General features: G+C 39.1%; 1 protein-coding gene across 8 annotated transcripts in view; it reads right to left on the bottom strand.

The window, feature by feature from the left end:
- Positions 1-6,458: 6,458 nt before the first annotated feature.
- lyst (lysosomal trafficking regulator) overlaps positions 6,459-14,504 on the bottom strand; it is a 131,240-nt gene continuing 123,194 nt past the window's right edge. For 7 of the 8 annotated variants that reach the window (XM_062058524.1, XM_062058522.1, XM_062058523.1 and 4 more), the window contains exons 53-55: positions 8,329-8,485; positions 8,182-8,253; positions 6,459-8,107 (exon numbers count right to left, since the gene is read on the bottom strand). In XM_062058524.1, the coding sequence (XP_061914508.1) occupies positions 7,969-8,107; positions 8,182-8,253; positions 8,329-8,485 (368 nt within the window). In that variant the 3' untranslated portion in view covers positions 6,459-7,968. The remainder of the gene's footprint in view (positions 8,108-8,181; positions 8,254-8,328; positions 8,486-14,504) is intronic. The other variant, XM_062058527.1, reaches the window with a different exon arrangement.

Raw genomic sequence — 14,504 nt, forward strand, 5'->3', positions numbered from 1 at the left:
TCAAATATAGCTACAAATGAGGCATAATGATGCAATATGTACATATCGCTAGCCTAAATAGCATGTTAGCATCGATTAGCTTGCAGGCATGCAGTGACCAAATATGTCTGATTAGCACTCCACACAAGTCAATAACATCAACAAAACTCACCTTTGTGCACTCATGCACAACGTTAAAAGTGTGGTGGACAAAATGAGACAGAAAAAGTGGCATAAAACACGTCCTAGAAAGTCGGAGAAATGTATACATGTAAACAAACTATACGGTGAGTTCAAGGACCGCCAAAATAAGTAGGACAAAACGGCGCTCGCCAAATACTCGAATGAGTGAAGCATATTTAACATAAACAGTGTGATTTATAACAATTAGGGAGGTTTGTGTCATGTTTGTCCTCCTACAGAAACCATACTAAAACAAAAAAATTGATTCTTTTCCCCCTCATCTTTTTCCATTCTTCATACATTTTTGAAAAATCTCCAGAGAGCCACTAGGGTGGCGCTAAAGAGCCGCATGCGGCTCTAGAGCCGCGGGTTGCCGACCCCCGGGCTAAGAGGACAAAGAGAAAGAAACAGGGCTCTAGTTTATGGGACCGGTCTGGATATGTGACATCTGCGGCCGGGAATGTCTCTCACGAATTGGCCTTCACAGCCACAGGAGACGCTGCAACAAGACCTGACTCTGAGGCACAGGAAATCAATGGTCTACCGTTCAAAAGTTTGGGGTCACCCAAACAATTTTGTGGAATAGCCTTCATTTCTAAGAACAAGAATAGACTGTCGAGTTTCAGATGAAAGTTCTCTTCTTCTGGCCATTTTGAGCGTTTAATTGACCCCACAAATGTGATGCTCCAGAAACTCAATCTGCTCAAAGGCTAAACTGTTTTCAGATGTGTGAACATGATTGCACAAGGGTTTTCTAATCATTGATTGATTGATTGATTGAGACTTTTATTAGTAGGTTGCACAGTGAAGTACATATTCCGTACAATTGACCACTAAATGGTAACACCCGAATAAGTTTTTCAACTTGTTTAAGTCGGGATCCACTTAAATTGATTCATGATACAGATATATACTATCATATATACTATCATCATAATACAGTCATCACACAAGATAATCACATTGAATTATTTACATTATTTACAATCAGGGGTGTGGAGGGGGGGAGGGTAGGATATGGACAGCAAGTAGTGGACATAGAGAGAGAGAGAGAGAGAGAGAGAAAGAGAGAGAGATCAGAAGGCATAAGAAAAAGTATCTGCATTTGATTGTTTACATTTGATTATTAGCAATCCGGGGAGGGTGTTAGTTTAGGGTTGTAGCTGCCTGGAGGTGAACTTTTATTGCGGTTTTGAAGGAGGATGGAGATGCCCTTTCTTTTATACCTGTTGGGAGCGCATTCCACATTGATGTGGCATAGAAAGAGAATGAGTTAAGATCTTTGTTAGTTCGGAATCTGGGTTTAACGTGGTTAGTGGAGCTCCCCCTGGTGTTGTGGTTATGGCGGTCATTTACGTTAAGGAAGTAGTTTGACATGTACTTCGGTATCAGGGAGGTGTAGCGGATTTTATAGACTAGGCTCAGTGCAAGTTGTTTAACTCTGTCCTCCACCTTGAGCCAGCCCACTTTAGAGAAGTGGGTAGGAGTGAGGTGGGATCTGGGGTGGAGGTCTAGAAGTAACCTGACTAGCTTGTTCTGAAATGTTTGGAGTTTAGATTTGAGGGTTTTGGAGGTGCTAGGGTACCAGGAGGTGCATGCGTAATCGAAAAAGGGTTGAACGAGAGTTCCCGCCAGAATCCTCAAGGTGCTTTTGTTGACCAGAGAGGAGATTCTGTAGAGAAATCTCGCTCGTTGGTTAACCTTTCTGATTACCTTGGTTGCCATTTTATCACAGGAAAGGTTAGCCTCTAGAATGGAACCTAGGTAGGTGACCTCATCTTTCCTGGTGATAACAATGTCACCCACTTTTATGGTGAAGTCATTGACTTTCTTAAGGTTGATGTGGGACCCAAACAGGATGGATTCTGTTTTACCCAAGTGTATGGATAGCTTGTTGTCAGCGAGCCAGGTGCAAGTTCTACAGAGCTCAGCACTGAGGATTTTCTCCACCTGTGACTTGTCCTTGCCGGATACCAGCAGGGCAGAGTCATCCGCAAACAAAAACAATTCACAGTCGCATACCGATGACATGTCGTTTATGTATATTAGGAACAGTAAAGGTCCCAATATACTGCCTTGGGGGACTCCACAGCTCACCGAGAGGGGAGGGGGGACACGGTGCCGTTCACCTCTACCACCTGCTCCTTCCCCTCCAAGTAAGATTGCATCCAGCTCCATGAGGTTTTGTTAAATCCGATTGCTCTGAGCTTATCCAACAGGATAGCGTGGTTAACGGTGTCAAAGGCCTTCTGAAGGTCCAGCATGACCATGCCGCAGTATTTGCCCGCGTCCACCTCATGTTTGATGTGGTCGGTCAGATAGAGAAGGCATGTGTCAGTGGAGTGGTTAGTTCTGAAGCCGGATTAGTAGCAAGGTAACTATCGACCTGTTCATAAACTATTTTCTCCATTACTTTCGAAATGGAACTGAGAATAGAAACAGGTCGGTAGTTGCCAGGTTCCAATTTGCTTCCTTTTTTAAAGAGGGGAGTTACTCTTGCTATCTTAAAATCTTTTGGTACTTGGCCTTGTGTAATTGATAGGTTTATTATGTGCGTGATGATCGGGGCAATGATGGAGGCAGAGTCCCTGAGGAATCTGGAGGGAAAATTATCAAGGCCGGTGGCCTTGTTAGGGTGGAGCGCGCTCAATTTTTCATCAATTAGCCTTCTGAGCCAATGAGCAAACACATTGTACCATTAGAACACTGGAGTGATAGTTGCTGGAAATGGGCCTCTATACACCTATGTAGATATTGCACAAAAAACAAGACATTTGCAGCTAGAATAGTCATTTACCACATTAGCAATGTACAGAGTGTATTTATTTAAAGTTAAGACTAGTTTAAAGTTATCTTCATTGAAAAGTACAGTGCTTTTCCTTCAAAAATAAGGACATTTCAATGTGACCCCAAACTTTTGAACGGTAGTGTATATACAAACCCCGTTTCTATATGAGTTGGGAAATTGTGTTAGATGTAAATATAAACGGAATACAATGATTTGCAAATAATTTTCAACCCATGTTCAGTTGAATATGCTACAAAGACAACATATTTGATGTTCAAACTGATAAAAAAAATTTTTTTTTGCAAATAATCATTAACTTCAGAATTTGATGCCAGCAACACGTGACAAAGAAGTTGGGAAAGGTGGCAATAAATACTGATAAAGTTGAGGAATGCTCATCAAACACTTATTTGGAACATCCCACAGGTGAACAGGCAAATTGGGAACAGGTGGGTGCCATGATTGGGTATAAAAGTAGATTCCATGAAATGCTCAGTCATTCACAAACAAGGATGGGGCGAGGGTCACCACTTTGTCAACAAATGCGTGAGCAAATTGTTGAACAGTTTAAGAAAAACCTTTCTCAACCAGCTATTGCAAGGAATTTAGGGATTTCACCATCTACGGTCTGCAATATCATCAAAGGGTTAAGAGAATCTGGAGAAATCACTGCACGTAAGCAGCTAAGCCCGTGACCTTCGATCCCTCAGGCTGTACTGCATCAAGAAGCGACATCAGTGTGTAAAGGATATCACCACATGGGCTCAGGAACACTTCAGAAACCCACTGTCAGTAACTACAGTTGGTCGCTACATCTGTAAGTGCAAGTTAAAACTCTCCTATGCAAGGCGAAAACCGTTTATCAACAACACCCAGAAACGCTTTCGGCTTCGCGGGGCCTGAGCTCATCTAAGATGGACTGATACAAAGTGGAGAAGTGTTCTGTGGTCTGACGAGTCCACATTACAAATTGTTTTTGGAAACTGTGGACGTCGTGTCTTCCGGACCAAAGAGGAAAAGAACCATCCGGATTGTTATAGACGCAAAGTTGAAAAGCCAGCATCTGTGATGGTATGGGGGTGTATTAGTGCCCAAGACATGGGTAACTTACACATCTGTGAAGGCGCCATTAAGGCTGAAAGGTACATACAGGTTTTGGAGCAACATATGTTGTCATCCAAGCAACGTTACCATGGACGCCCCTGCTTATTTCAGCAAGACAATGCCAAGCCACGTGTTACATCAACGTGGCTTCATAGTAAAAGAGTGCGGGTACTAGACTGGCCTGCCTGTAGTCCAGACCTGTCTCCCATTGAAAATGTGTGGCGCATTATGAAGCCTAAAATACCACAACGGAGACCCCCAGACTGTTGAACAACTTAAGCTGTACATCAAGCAAGAATGGGAAATAATTCCACCTGAGAAGCTTAAAAAATGTGTCTCCGCAGTTCCCAAACGTTTACAGAGTGTTGTTAAAAGGAAAGGCCATGTAACACAGTGGTGAACATGCCCTTTCCCAACTACTTTGGTACGTGTTGCAGTCATGAAATTCTAAGTGAATTATTATTTGCAAAAAAAATAAAAAGTTTATGAGTTTGAACATCAAATATCTTGTCTTTGTAGTGCATTCAACTGAATATGGGTTGAAAAGGATTTGCAAATCCTTGTATTACGTTTATATTTAAATCTAACACAATTTCCCAACTCATATGGAAATAGGGTTTGTATATACTGTACATATATACACACATTTATATACATATTGCTGGGTATTGTGACCAAACAGCTAAATTTTTGTTTCATCTGACATCACATGGACAAAGATAAGACCTTCTGGAGGAAAGTTCTGTGGTCAGACGAAACAAGAATTGAGCTATTTGGCTAAAATACCCAGCATTATGTTTGGAGGAGAAAAGGTGAGGCCCTTAATCCCAGGAACACCACCCTACCGTCAAGCATGGTGGTGGTAGTATTATGCTCTGGGCCTGTTTTGCTGCCAATGGAAATGGTGCTTTACAGAGAGTAAATGGGACAATGAAAAATGAGGATTACCTCCAAATTCTTCAGGACAACCTAAAATCATCAGCCCGGAGGTTGGGTCTTGGGTGCAGTTGGGTGTTCCAACAGGACAATGACCCCAAACCACACGTCAAAAGCGATAAAGAAATGGCTAAATCAGGCTAGAATTAAGGTTTTAGACTGGCCTTCCCAAAGTCCTGACTTAAACGTGTGGACAATGTTGAAGAAACAAGTCCATGTCAGAAAACCAACAAATTTAGCTGAACTGCACCAATTTTGCTAAGAGGAGTGGTCAAAAATTCAACCAGAAGCTTGTGGATGGCTACCAAAAGCACCTTATTGCAGTGAAACTTGCCAAGGGACATGTAACCAAATAATAACATTGCTGTATGTATACTTTTGATCCAGCAGATTTGGTCACATTTTCAGTAAACCCATAATAAATTCATAAAAGAACCAAACTTCATGAATGTTTTTTGTGACCAACAAGTATGTGCTCTAATCACTCTATCACAAAAAAATAAGAGTTGTAGAAATTATTGGAAACTCAAGACAGCCATGACATTATGTTCTTTACAAGTGTATGCAAACTTTTGACCACAACTGTACATATATGTATACATAAGTGTGTATATACACGTTATAAGTGTGTGTGTGTGTGTGTGTGTATATATATATATAGTTCAATCAGATTAATTACACTTTGGAATTTTGATTAATCCTGATTAATTCACAGGTGATTACTCACTTGCATAATTAAAATTTGCTTTAGAAAATATTTGTATACAAATGCAATTGTATTGTCAGAATGTCATCCAAGAACATTTTCAAAAGTTTTACTTGAATTCATGTCATTTATTCACACAAAACGTGGCAACACTTTTACATAAAGTTTTTTTTCAAAATGTGTACGAAACACTATTGATTTTGCTACCATTTTTCATGGGTTGAACGCAAAGATCTAACTTGTTTACTATATACACAAAATGGGAGCAAAAATAAAAGTGTTGCGTTTATTTGTTTTGTTCAGTGTATTTTGGACTGAATTTACCAGCGAGCACACCAATCTGAGTCTCCCCACTCACCTTTGTACAGCATCGATCTGATCACTGACTGTATAACGGTTAACGTAACAGAGCTTGTAGGATCAAAATAAATGGCATTATTAATCCAAGTGTGTTCATGTTTAACACTATATTTTTTAGTGATTAATCTTGAGTTAACTCATTAATTCTAAAAGCACTAATACAACTATGTAAATATACATTTCTACTGTATTATGTATCAATATCTGTATATCGATATATATATATATTGGGGCGGTGTGGATTAGTTGGTAGAGCTGCCGTGCCAGCAACTTGAGGGTTCCAGCTTCCGCCATCCTAGTCCCTGCCGTGTCCTTGGGCAAGACACTTTCCCTACCTGCTCTCAGTGCCACACGCACTGGTTTAAATGTAACTTAAAAACGTAAGTAATGGGTTTCACAATGTAAAGTGCTTTGAGTCTCTAGAGAAAAAAACACTATATGAATATATTTCCCTTCATATATCTACGTATATATATATATATATATATATGTATCTGTAGATACTATAATGTATTTCTCTCTATATAAATAGATAATATATGTCACTGATAAAAGACGGATGGGCGATGATAAATTACGAAGGATTTTAGGTTGTCCTTAGGATGTGGGAGTAGCCTCTAATGCATTACAAAGCAATGCAATCAATTCAAACATGCTTCCAGGTTTACTCTTGTTTACAGGGACCACATTTTATACGGTTTGTTATTGCTGTGGCCTTTGAGAGCAGGTCCACCAAAAAACTGACAAAGGCGTTGTAAATAGGTCTTCTAATATTGATATATTTCATATAATATATTCATCACTTTCAGTCCAAACCACACAACCAAGGCCAATGATTTCAATTTGATCCAACAGGACATTTTATTTGATTTTTTTTACAACAACAAGCTTCATTTATGCATAGCTCAAGTTTATCGAGAGGAAATAAAACACTTTTTTGTGTGGACATTATACCGCATCTTCCTTCATGCTGCTTTTTGTAGAGAAAAAAGATGAGCTATGGTTGTGTTAAAAAGTATGTACATGTAAGTAAATAGGAAATCAAGACTGTATAGTAACACTCATTCATAACAAATATTCCCTTTCTTGTAAACAAGAGTGAAATGTAAGACAGAAGGCTCAAAAGGCAGAAAGAAAAGAAATGAATAAAAAGATGACCTATTGCATGTAGTCGGATATTGCTCTTTAAGACTGAAGTTGAAGTTGACAGGCTTGCGAATATTAAACAAAAAAAGTGCCGTAATAGCTGACAAAGTGCTGCAAAGTAGAGAGGGAATGTAAAGAACATTTGCATGGAAGCAGAGAGGTGCTTAGAGAGCACGGGCATGATCAGAGCAAGAGGAAATCAACACTTCACCACCGGTTTGCAGAGAGGTTGCAATGTATGTGTAGTGCATTAGGCAGCAGATGAGTTCATATAAATACACAGGATATCAATATCACACAATAATAAATATAAAGGACAGTTGCCAGGAGGAGCGTGTCACCTCGATACAGTCAAGCGTCATTCTGGCATGCGGTAGTCGGACACCTTGGCTCCTCCTCCTTTTGGGCGCTGAAGAGAGGAGCAGACAAGTCCAGAGGCGGAACGTTTGGCTACTTAGCCAAATAGCAGCTTAACAGGGAGAGAGAAAAAGCAGGAAAGAACACATGCACAAATGCATTGTGTACAAAGTGTCTGTTGCAGCCACCAGTCAAATGTCCAGCGTCCCAAACATTCCTCTGTATATTATATATTTATAATGTATCATACATATTTATATATATGGCTGGGACAGCTTGAGGTAAAAGTCAAGCAGGGTGTTTGAGGCTGTCATTTGTTTCTCTCCATGGGAGGAGGAATGAGGACACACCTGGATGGTAGTAAACGTCTCTCACTCTCACACACACGCACTAATATACACATGCACACTCAACCTGCGGCGTAGCTGCTTAAAAACGAGTAGAACATGGGCAGTTTCATGCGCTGCTGGTCCCGCCGACACCATGCCATCACCGTGCCCTCGCTGTTGGCCGTGTACAGGTGGTGACCGTCACACGAGTACGTCAGGCTGCGGCAAACAGGAGACTTTATGTCACACAATCGCTACGACAACCAAAAGCATACGCACAAACGCAATACTACCTGATGATGGGTTTACAGGACTTGGGAAAGGTGATCTCACGCACTGGTTTTAGGTCCCACGTGCTCCAAAGCCTGAAAGAGAGAGGAAGATTGTGGTTAAAAGACGAATGGCACTAAATTAATAAAAAGAATGAAAAATAAACTCACCTGACGACGCCATTTTCTAGCCCGCCAGCGATGACGTTGACAGAGACGCCTTCCGGTTGATTAGAGAAAGCTACGGAGCAAATGATCTCTCTGCAGTGCACGTGGCCGATGAGGTCACCGTTGACAGTCCACAGACGCAGGTCGCTACCGCCGCCCACTGTACACACAAACAATATGGGGTAACTATTGTGTTTTTAGCCAACAACACAACCGATGCAACAGGAAGGATGTAGTAAACACTAGAGCAGGGGTGCTCACACTTTTTCTGCAGGCGAGCTACTTTTCAATTGATCAAGTCGCGGGGATCTACCTCATTCATATATATAATTTATATTTACTTATTTATGAAATATATGTTTTTGTTAACAAGTTAAAGGGTGTTTAATGATAATGCAAGCATGTTTAACACATATAGTTAATATTGTTAATAAATTAAAGGTGTTTAATGATAATACAAGAATGTTTAATACATATAGTTAATATAGTTAACAAGTTAAAGGTGTTTAAAGATAATGCAGGCATGTTTAACACATATAGTTAATATTGTTAACAAGTTAAAAGGTGTTTAAAGATAATACAAGCATGTTTAACACATAGTTAATATTGTTAACAAGTTAAAGGTGTTTAAAGATAATACAAGCATGTTTAACACATATAGTTAATATTGTTAATAAATTAAAGGTGTTTAATGATAATACAAGGATGTTTAATACATATAGTTAATATTGTTAACAAGTTAAAGGTGTTTAAAGATAATGCAAGCATGTTTAACACATATAGTTAATATTGTTAACAAGTTAAAGGTGTTTAAAGATAATACAAGCATGTTTAACACATATAGTTAATATTGTTAATAAATTAAAGGTGTTTAATGATAATACAAGAATGTTTAATACATATAGTTAATATTGTTAACAAGTTAAAGGTGTTTAAAGATAATGCAAGCATGTTTAACACATATAGTTAATATTGTTAACAAGTTAAAGGTGTTTAATGATAATACAAGCATGTTTAACACATATAGTTAATATTGTTAACAAGTTAAAGGTGTTTAAAGATAATACAAGCATGTTTAACACATATAATTAATATTGTTAACAAGTTAAAGGTGTTTAAAGATAATGCAAGCATGTTTAACACGTAGATTCCTTTCTTTCATGAAGACAAGAATATAAGTTGGTGTATTACCTGATTCTGATGACTTGCATTGATAGGAATCAGACAGTGGTGCTGATAACGTCCGCATTTTCAAATGGAGGAGAAAAAAAGTCCTCCTTTCTGTCCAATACCACGTGAAAGTGGTTGGTTTTTGGCATCTTATTTGTCTAGCTTCCGTACTCCTTTGTATACACTTTACAAGAAATACATTGGCGGCAAACTCCGTAGCTTGCTAGCTTGTGCACGCCAGCTTTCTGAGACTCTTATTTTGTTAGCGCAGGCAGGATGAAGCTGCGCTTTTATTGTGCAACTGTGCAGTCGGTCTTTGGAGTTTTGACGACAGGTACGGCGCCAGAGTCTGTTGAAATAAAAAGTGTTTCTCGCCTTCCTGTCGGTGATTTTTTCTTAATAATGAGCTGGCAGCAGCCAGCGTCATCTCAGAAGACCCTCGGGTGCCGTGAATGTCAATCAAGTGACGAAAGTGACGTCATAGTGAAGATTTATGATCGCTCATTTTTAGGACTATTTTTTTAATGCCTGGCTGACGATCGACTGACACACCCTCCGCGATCGACCGGTAGCTCGCGATCGACGTAATGAGCACCCCTGCACAAGAGAATACAATAGAAAGCACAGGTAGATAGTCAGCAGACACGATAGAAATGACTGCCAAATACTACACTATATATTATATAGTGTATATTATGTACTGTGTATATATAATATGTAAATATTACATATACAGTATGTAATATTTTATATTGCTACTATGGTAAATTTTTAGTGTACTTTATACCTGTATTATCCTTTCCATCCTTTGTAACTGAGCTACTGTGTGGAACAATAAAGTTTGTCTACGTCTAAGTCTATACAAAGTTAATTAATATACACAAAACATAATCACTGTGGAGAATGAGGGTGAGACAAAAACAATCAGAGTACAGTGGTACAGTACCTCAACTTAGTGTTTTGAGATAAGTGTTATCTCTCGGTTAATTGTTACAAGCAGAAATTTGAGTTCCAAGCATCCATGCCATTAGTTGGCGTAGCGAATGTCACACTGAACCACGTACGATCCAACCAAAACATCTGGTCTGAATCACTGGCATTAGATCGACATAACTTTGTTTTCCAACCATGGGAGGGAAGAAAAAGAGCGCAAAGAAGTGGATAATAATCATTGAATTAAAGAAATACAGTATTAAAAACATGACGTAGCATGTCGCCAACTTGGCGAAGCAATTTGAGTGAATAACTGCTCGTCTGCAGAATATGTTGATGGTGTGTTTGACGGAAAAGCAGCTTGAAAGAGATATTGTAGAAGTTTGCTCTCCAAGGTAAATACTGTATATTATTATTACATTACTTCAAAAAACTACTTCAGTTGGCAGTACCATATTTTTTGGTCTATAAGCCACTACTTTTTCCCACACTTTGAACCATGCGGCTTAAAAAAAGGTGCGGCTAATTTATGGATTTTTTTTGTTAACGACCATAATGTTTTGTATTTGTATTGTGCAACAAATACAAACCCTGTTTCCATATGAGTTGGGAAATTGTGTTAGATGTAAATATAAACGGAATACAACGATTTGCAAATCTTTTTCAAGTGCATTCAATTGAATGCACTTGAAAAAGATTTGCAAATCAATTGAATGCACTACAAAGACAAGATATTTGATGTTCAAACTCCAAAACTTTAGGTTTTTTTTGCAAATAATAATTAACTTAGAATTTCATGGCTGCAACACGTGACAAAGTAGTTGGGAAAGGGCATGTTCACCACTGTGTTACATGGCCTTTCCTTTTAACAACACTCAGTAAACGTTTGGGAACTGAGGAGACACATTTTTTAAGTTTCTCAGGTAGAATTCTTTACCATTCTTGCTTGATGTACAGCTTAAGTTGTTCAACAGTCCGGGGGTCTCCGTTGTGGTATTTTAGGCTTCATAATGCGCCACACATTTTCAATGGGAGACACGTCTGGACTACAGGCAGGCCAGTCTAGTACCCACACTCTTTTACTATGAAGCCACGTTGATGTAACACATGGCTTGGCATTGTCTTGCTGAAATAAGCAGGGGCGTCCATGGTAACGTTGCTTGGATGGCAACATATGTTGCTCCAAAACCTGTATGTACCTTTCAGCATTAATGGCGCCTTCACAAATGTGTAAGTTACCCATGTCTTGGGCACTAATACACCCCCATACCATCACAGATGCTGGCTTTTCAACTTTGCGCCTTTAACAATCCGGATGGTTCTTTTCCTCTTTGGTCCGGAGGACACGACGTCCACAGTTTTCAAAAACAATTTGTAATGTGGACTCGTCAGACCACAGAACACTTTTCCACTTTGTATCAGTCCATCTTAGATGAGCTCAGCCCAGCGAAGCCGACGGCGTTTCTGGGTGTTGTTGATAAACGGTTTTCGCCTTGCATAGGAGAGTTTCTGAAGTGTTCCTGAGCCCATGTGGTGATATCCTTTACCCACTGATGTCGCTTGTTGATGCAGTAAAGCCTGAGGTATCGAAGGTCACGGGCTTAGCTGCTTACGTGCAGTGATTTCTCCAGATTCTCTGAACCCTTTAATGATATTACGGACCGTAGATGGTGAAATCCCTAAATTCCTTGCAATAGCTGGTTGAGAAAGGTTTTTCTTAAACTGTTCAACAATTTGCTCACGCATTTGTTGACAAAGTGGTGACCCTCGCCCCATCCTTGTTTGTGAATGACTGAGCATTTCATGGAATCTACTTTTATACCCAATCATGGCACCCACCTGTTCCCAATTTGCCTGTTCACTTGTGGGATGTTCCAAATAAGTGTTTGATGAGCATTCCTCAACTTTATCAGTATTTATTGCCACCTTTCCCACCTTCTTTGTCACGTGTTGCTGGCATCAAATTCTAAAGTTAATGATTATTTGAAAAAAAAAAAAAAGTTTATCAGTTTGAACATCAAATATGTTGTCTTCGTAGCATATTCAACTGAATATGGGTTGAAAATGATTTGCAAATCATTGTATTCTGTTTATATTTACATCTAACACAATTTCCCAACTTATATGGAAACGGGGTTTGTAGTTTTCATACAGCACGACAAAGATACATTGAAAAGGTGTGTTATTGTTGGTTCTACGGCACTATCTTTTGGACGAGTTTTCTTACTACAGGTGCTATGGGTTGTCATTGTACTTCCTGTTTTGTGCCTCGAACAGGAAGTATATCCCGTTTTGTCTACTATTCGTTGATCACCTTTCTGCTCAAAAGAATTCTTCATTTGTCACTCCAAGCACCTTTGTAAGTTGTCCAATATATCTAAAACAATTCATTCTTACTAAACCATCCTATGTGTGATGTCTGTAAGAGTGTATTCATGCATATTTGAATGTGCTATCGTAATGTAATCAAGCTAGCGTTGTTAGCATTAGCGAATATGCTAATATGTTTACAAGTGTCTGTGTTAGTAATATTAACTTACAATGGCATTCTTTTTGTATTGTTTGAGTTTCGTAAATTCACCAAAACGTCAATGTGGAGTTATTGCGTCTGTTTAGCTGATTGGAGACCTAGCTTCCACGGGTAGTGTGTCCATGACAATGACTTCCGTTTTTTTTGATCAACCATTTTACTGCCAAGTGACAGACACCGTTTGGAAACAATTAAGGTATGTAAATAAACATTTATAAAATCGTTAGTGCCAGTATATACCTGTATTAGCGGCTTATGGTCCGGTGCAGCTAATATATGTCAAAATACAGTATTTATTTATTCTACAATTTGGTGGGTGTGGTTTAAATACTGGTGCACTCCATAGCCCAGAAAGTATGGTAGTACATTCTAGTGTCTGGTAATATAGTATTTCTTATCTAAAAGTGTGTTTTTCTTTTCAAAAGGCATGTTCCATGTCAACATTGTGTTGTTTTTGGGGACCAAGCAGTAGTACTAATGAAGTACTAATGTAGTAATATTATGAGTAATGTAGTTGTATTACAAGAATAACCTTTTTCACAGGAAATAGTTGTATTTCACTGGAGTGAAGTCATAATATTACATCTCAGAACTTGATTGTAATATTGTTTTTATTAAGAAATTACTATGTAAGAAAATTATAACTACCGGTTTTTGAAAAAAACAATTTGAATTGTATGTGCATAAAGATACTGTTTTGCCTGCAATAAGGATCTTGTCAAGTATTACGAAAACAAATATTAATTTCAATACAGAATCATATGAGGGACTGTCAGAATCACAACAAAACAGTGCCACACACTCACTTAAAGGCCTACTGAAACCCACTACTACCGACCACACAGTCTGATAGTTTATATATCAATGAGGAAATCTTAACATTGCAACACATGCCAATACGGCCGGGTTAACTTATAAAGTGCAATTTTAAATTTCCCGCTAAACTTCCGGTTGAAAACGTCTATGTATGATGACGTATGCGTGTGACGTCACTAGTTAAACGGAAGTATTCGAACACCATTGAATACAATACAAAAAAGCTCTGTTTACATCGCAAAATTCCACAGTATTCTGGACATCTGTGTTGGTGAATCTTTTGCAATTTGTTTAATGAACAATGAAGACTGCAAAGAAGAAAGTTGTAGGTGGGATCGGTGTATTAGCGGCTGGCTGTAGCAACACAACCAGAAGGACTTTGACTTGGATAGCAGACGCGCTAGCCGACGCTAGCCGCAAACCGCACGGATGATCGGGTGAAGTCCTTCGTCCTTCCGTCGATCGCTGGAACACAGGTGAGCACGGGTGTTGATGAGCAGATGAGGGCTGGCTGGCGTAGGTGGAGCGCTAATGTTTTTATCATAGCTCTGTGAGGTCCCGTTGCTAAGTTAGCTTCAATGGCGTCGTTAGCAACAGCATTGTTAAGCTTCGCCAAGCTGGAAAGCATTAACCGTGTATTTACAGGTCCATAGTTTAATAGTATTGTTGATGTTCTGTCTATCCTTCCAGTCAGGGGTTTATTTCTTTTGTTTATATCTGCATTTGAGCC

The sequence above is a fragment of the Entelurus aequoreus genome, linkage group LG09, assembly GCF_033978785.1.
Source record: "Entelurus aequoreus isolate RoL-2023_Sb linkage group LG09, RoL_Eaeq_v1.1, whole genome shotgun sequence".
NCBI lineage: Eukaryota > Metazoa > Chordata > Actinopteri > Syngnathiformes > Syngnathidae > Entelurus > Entelurus aequoreus.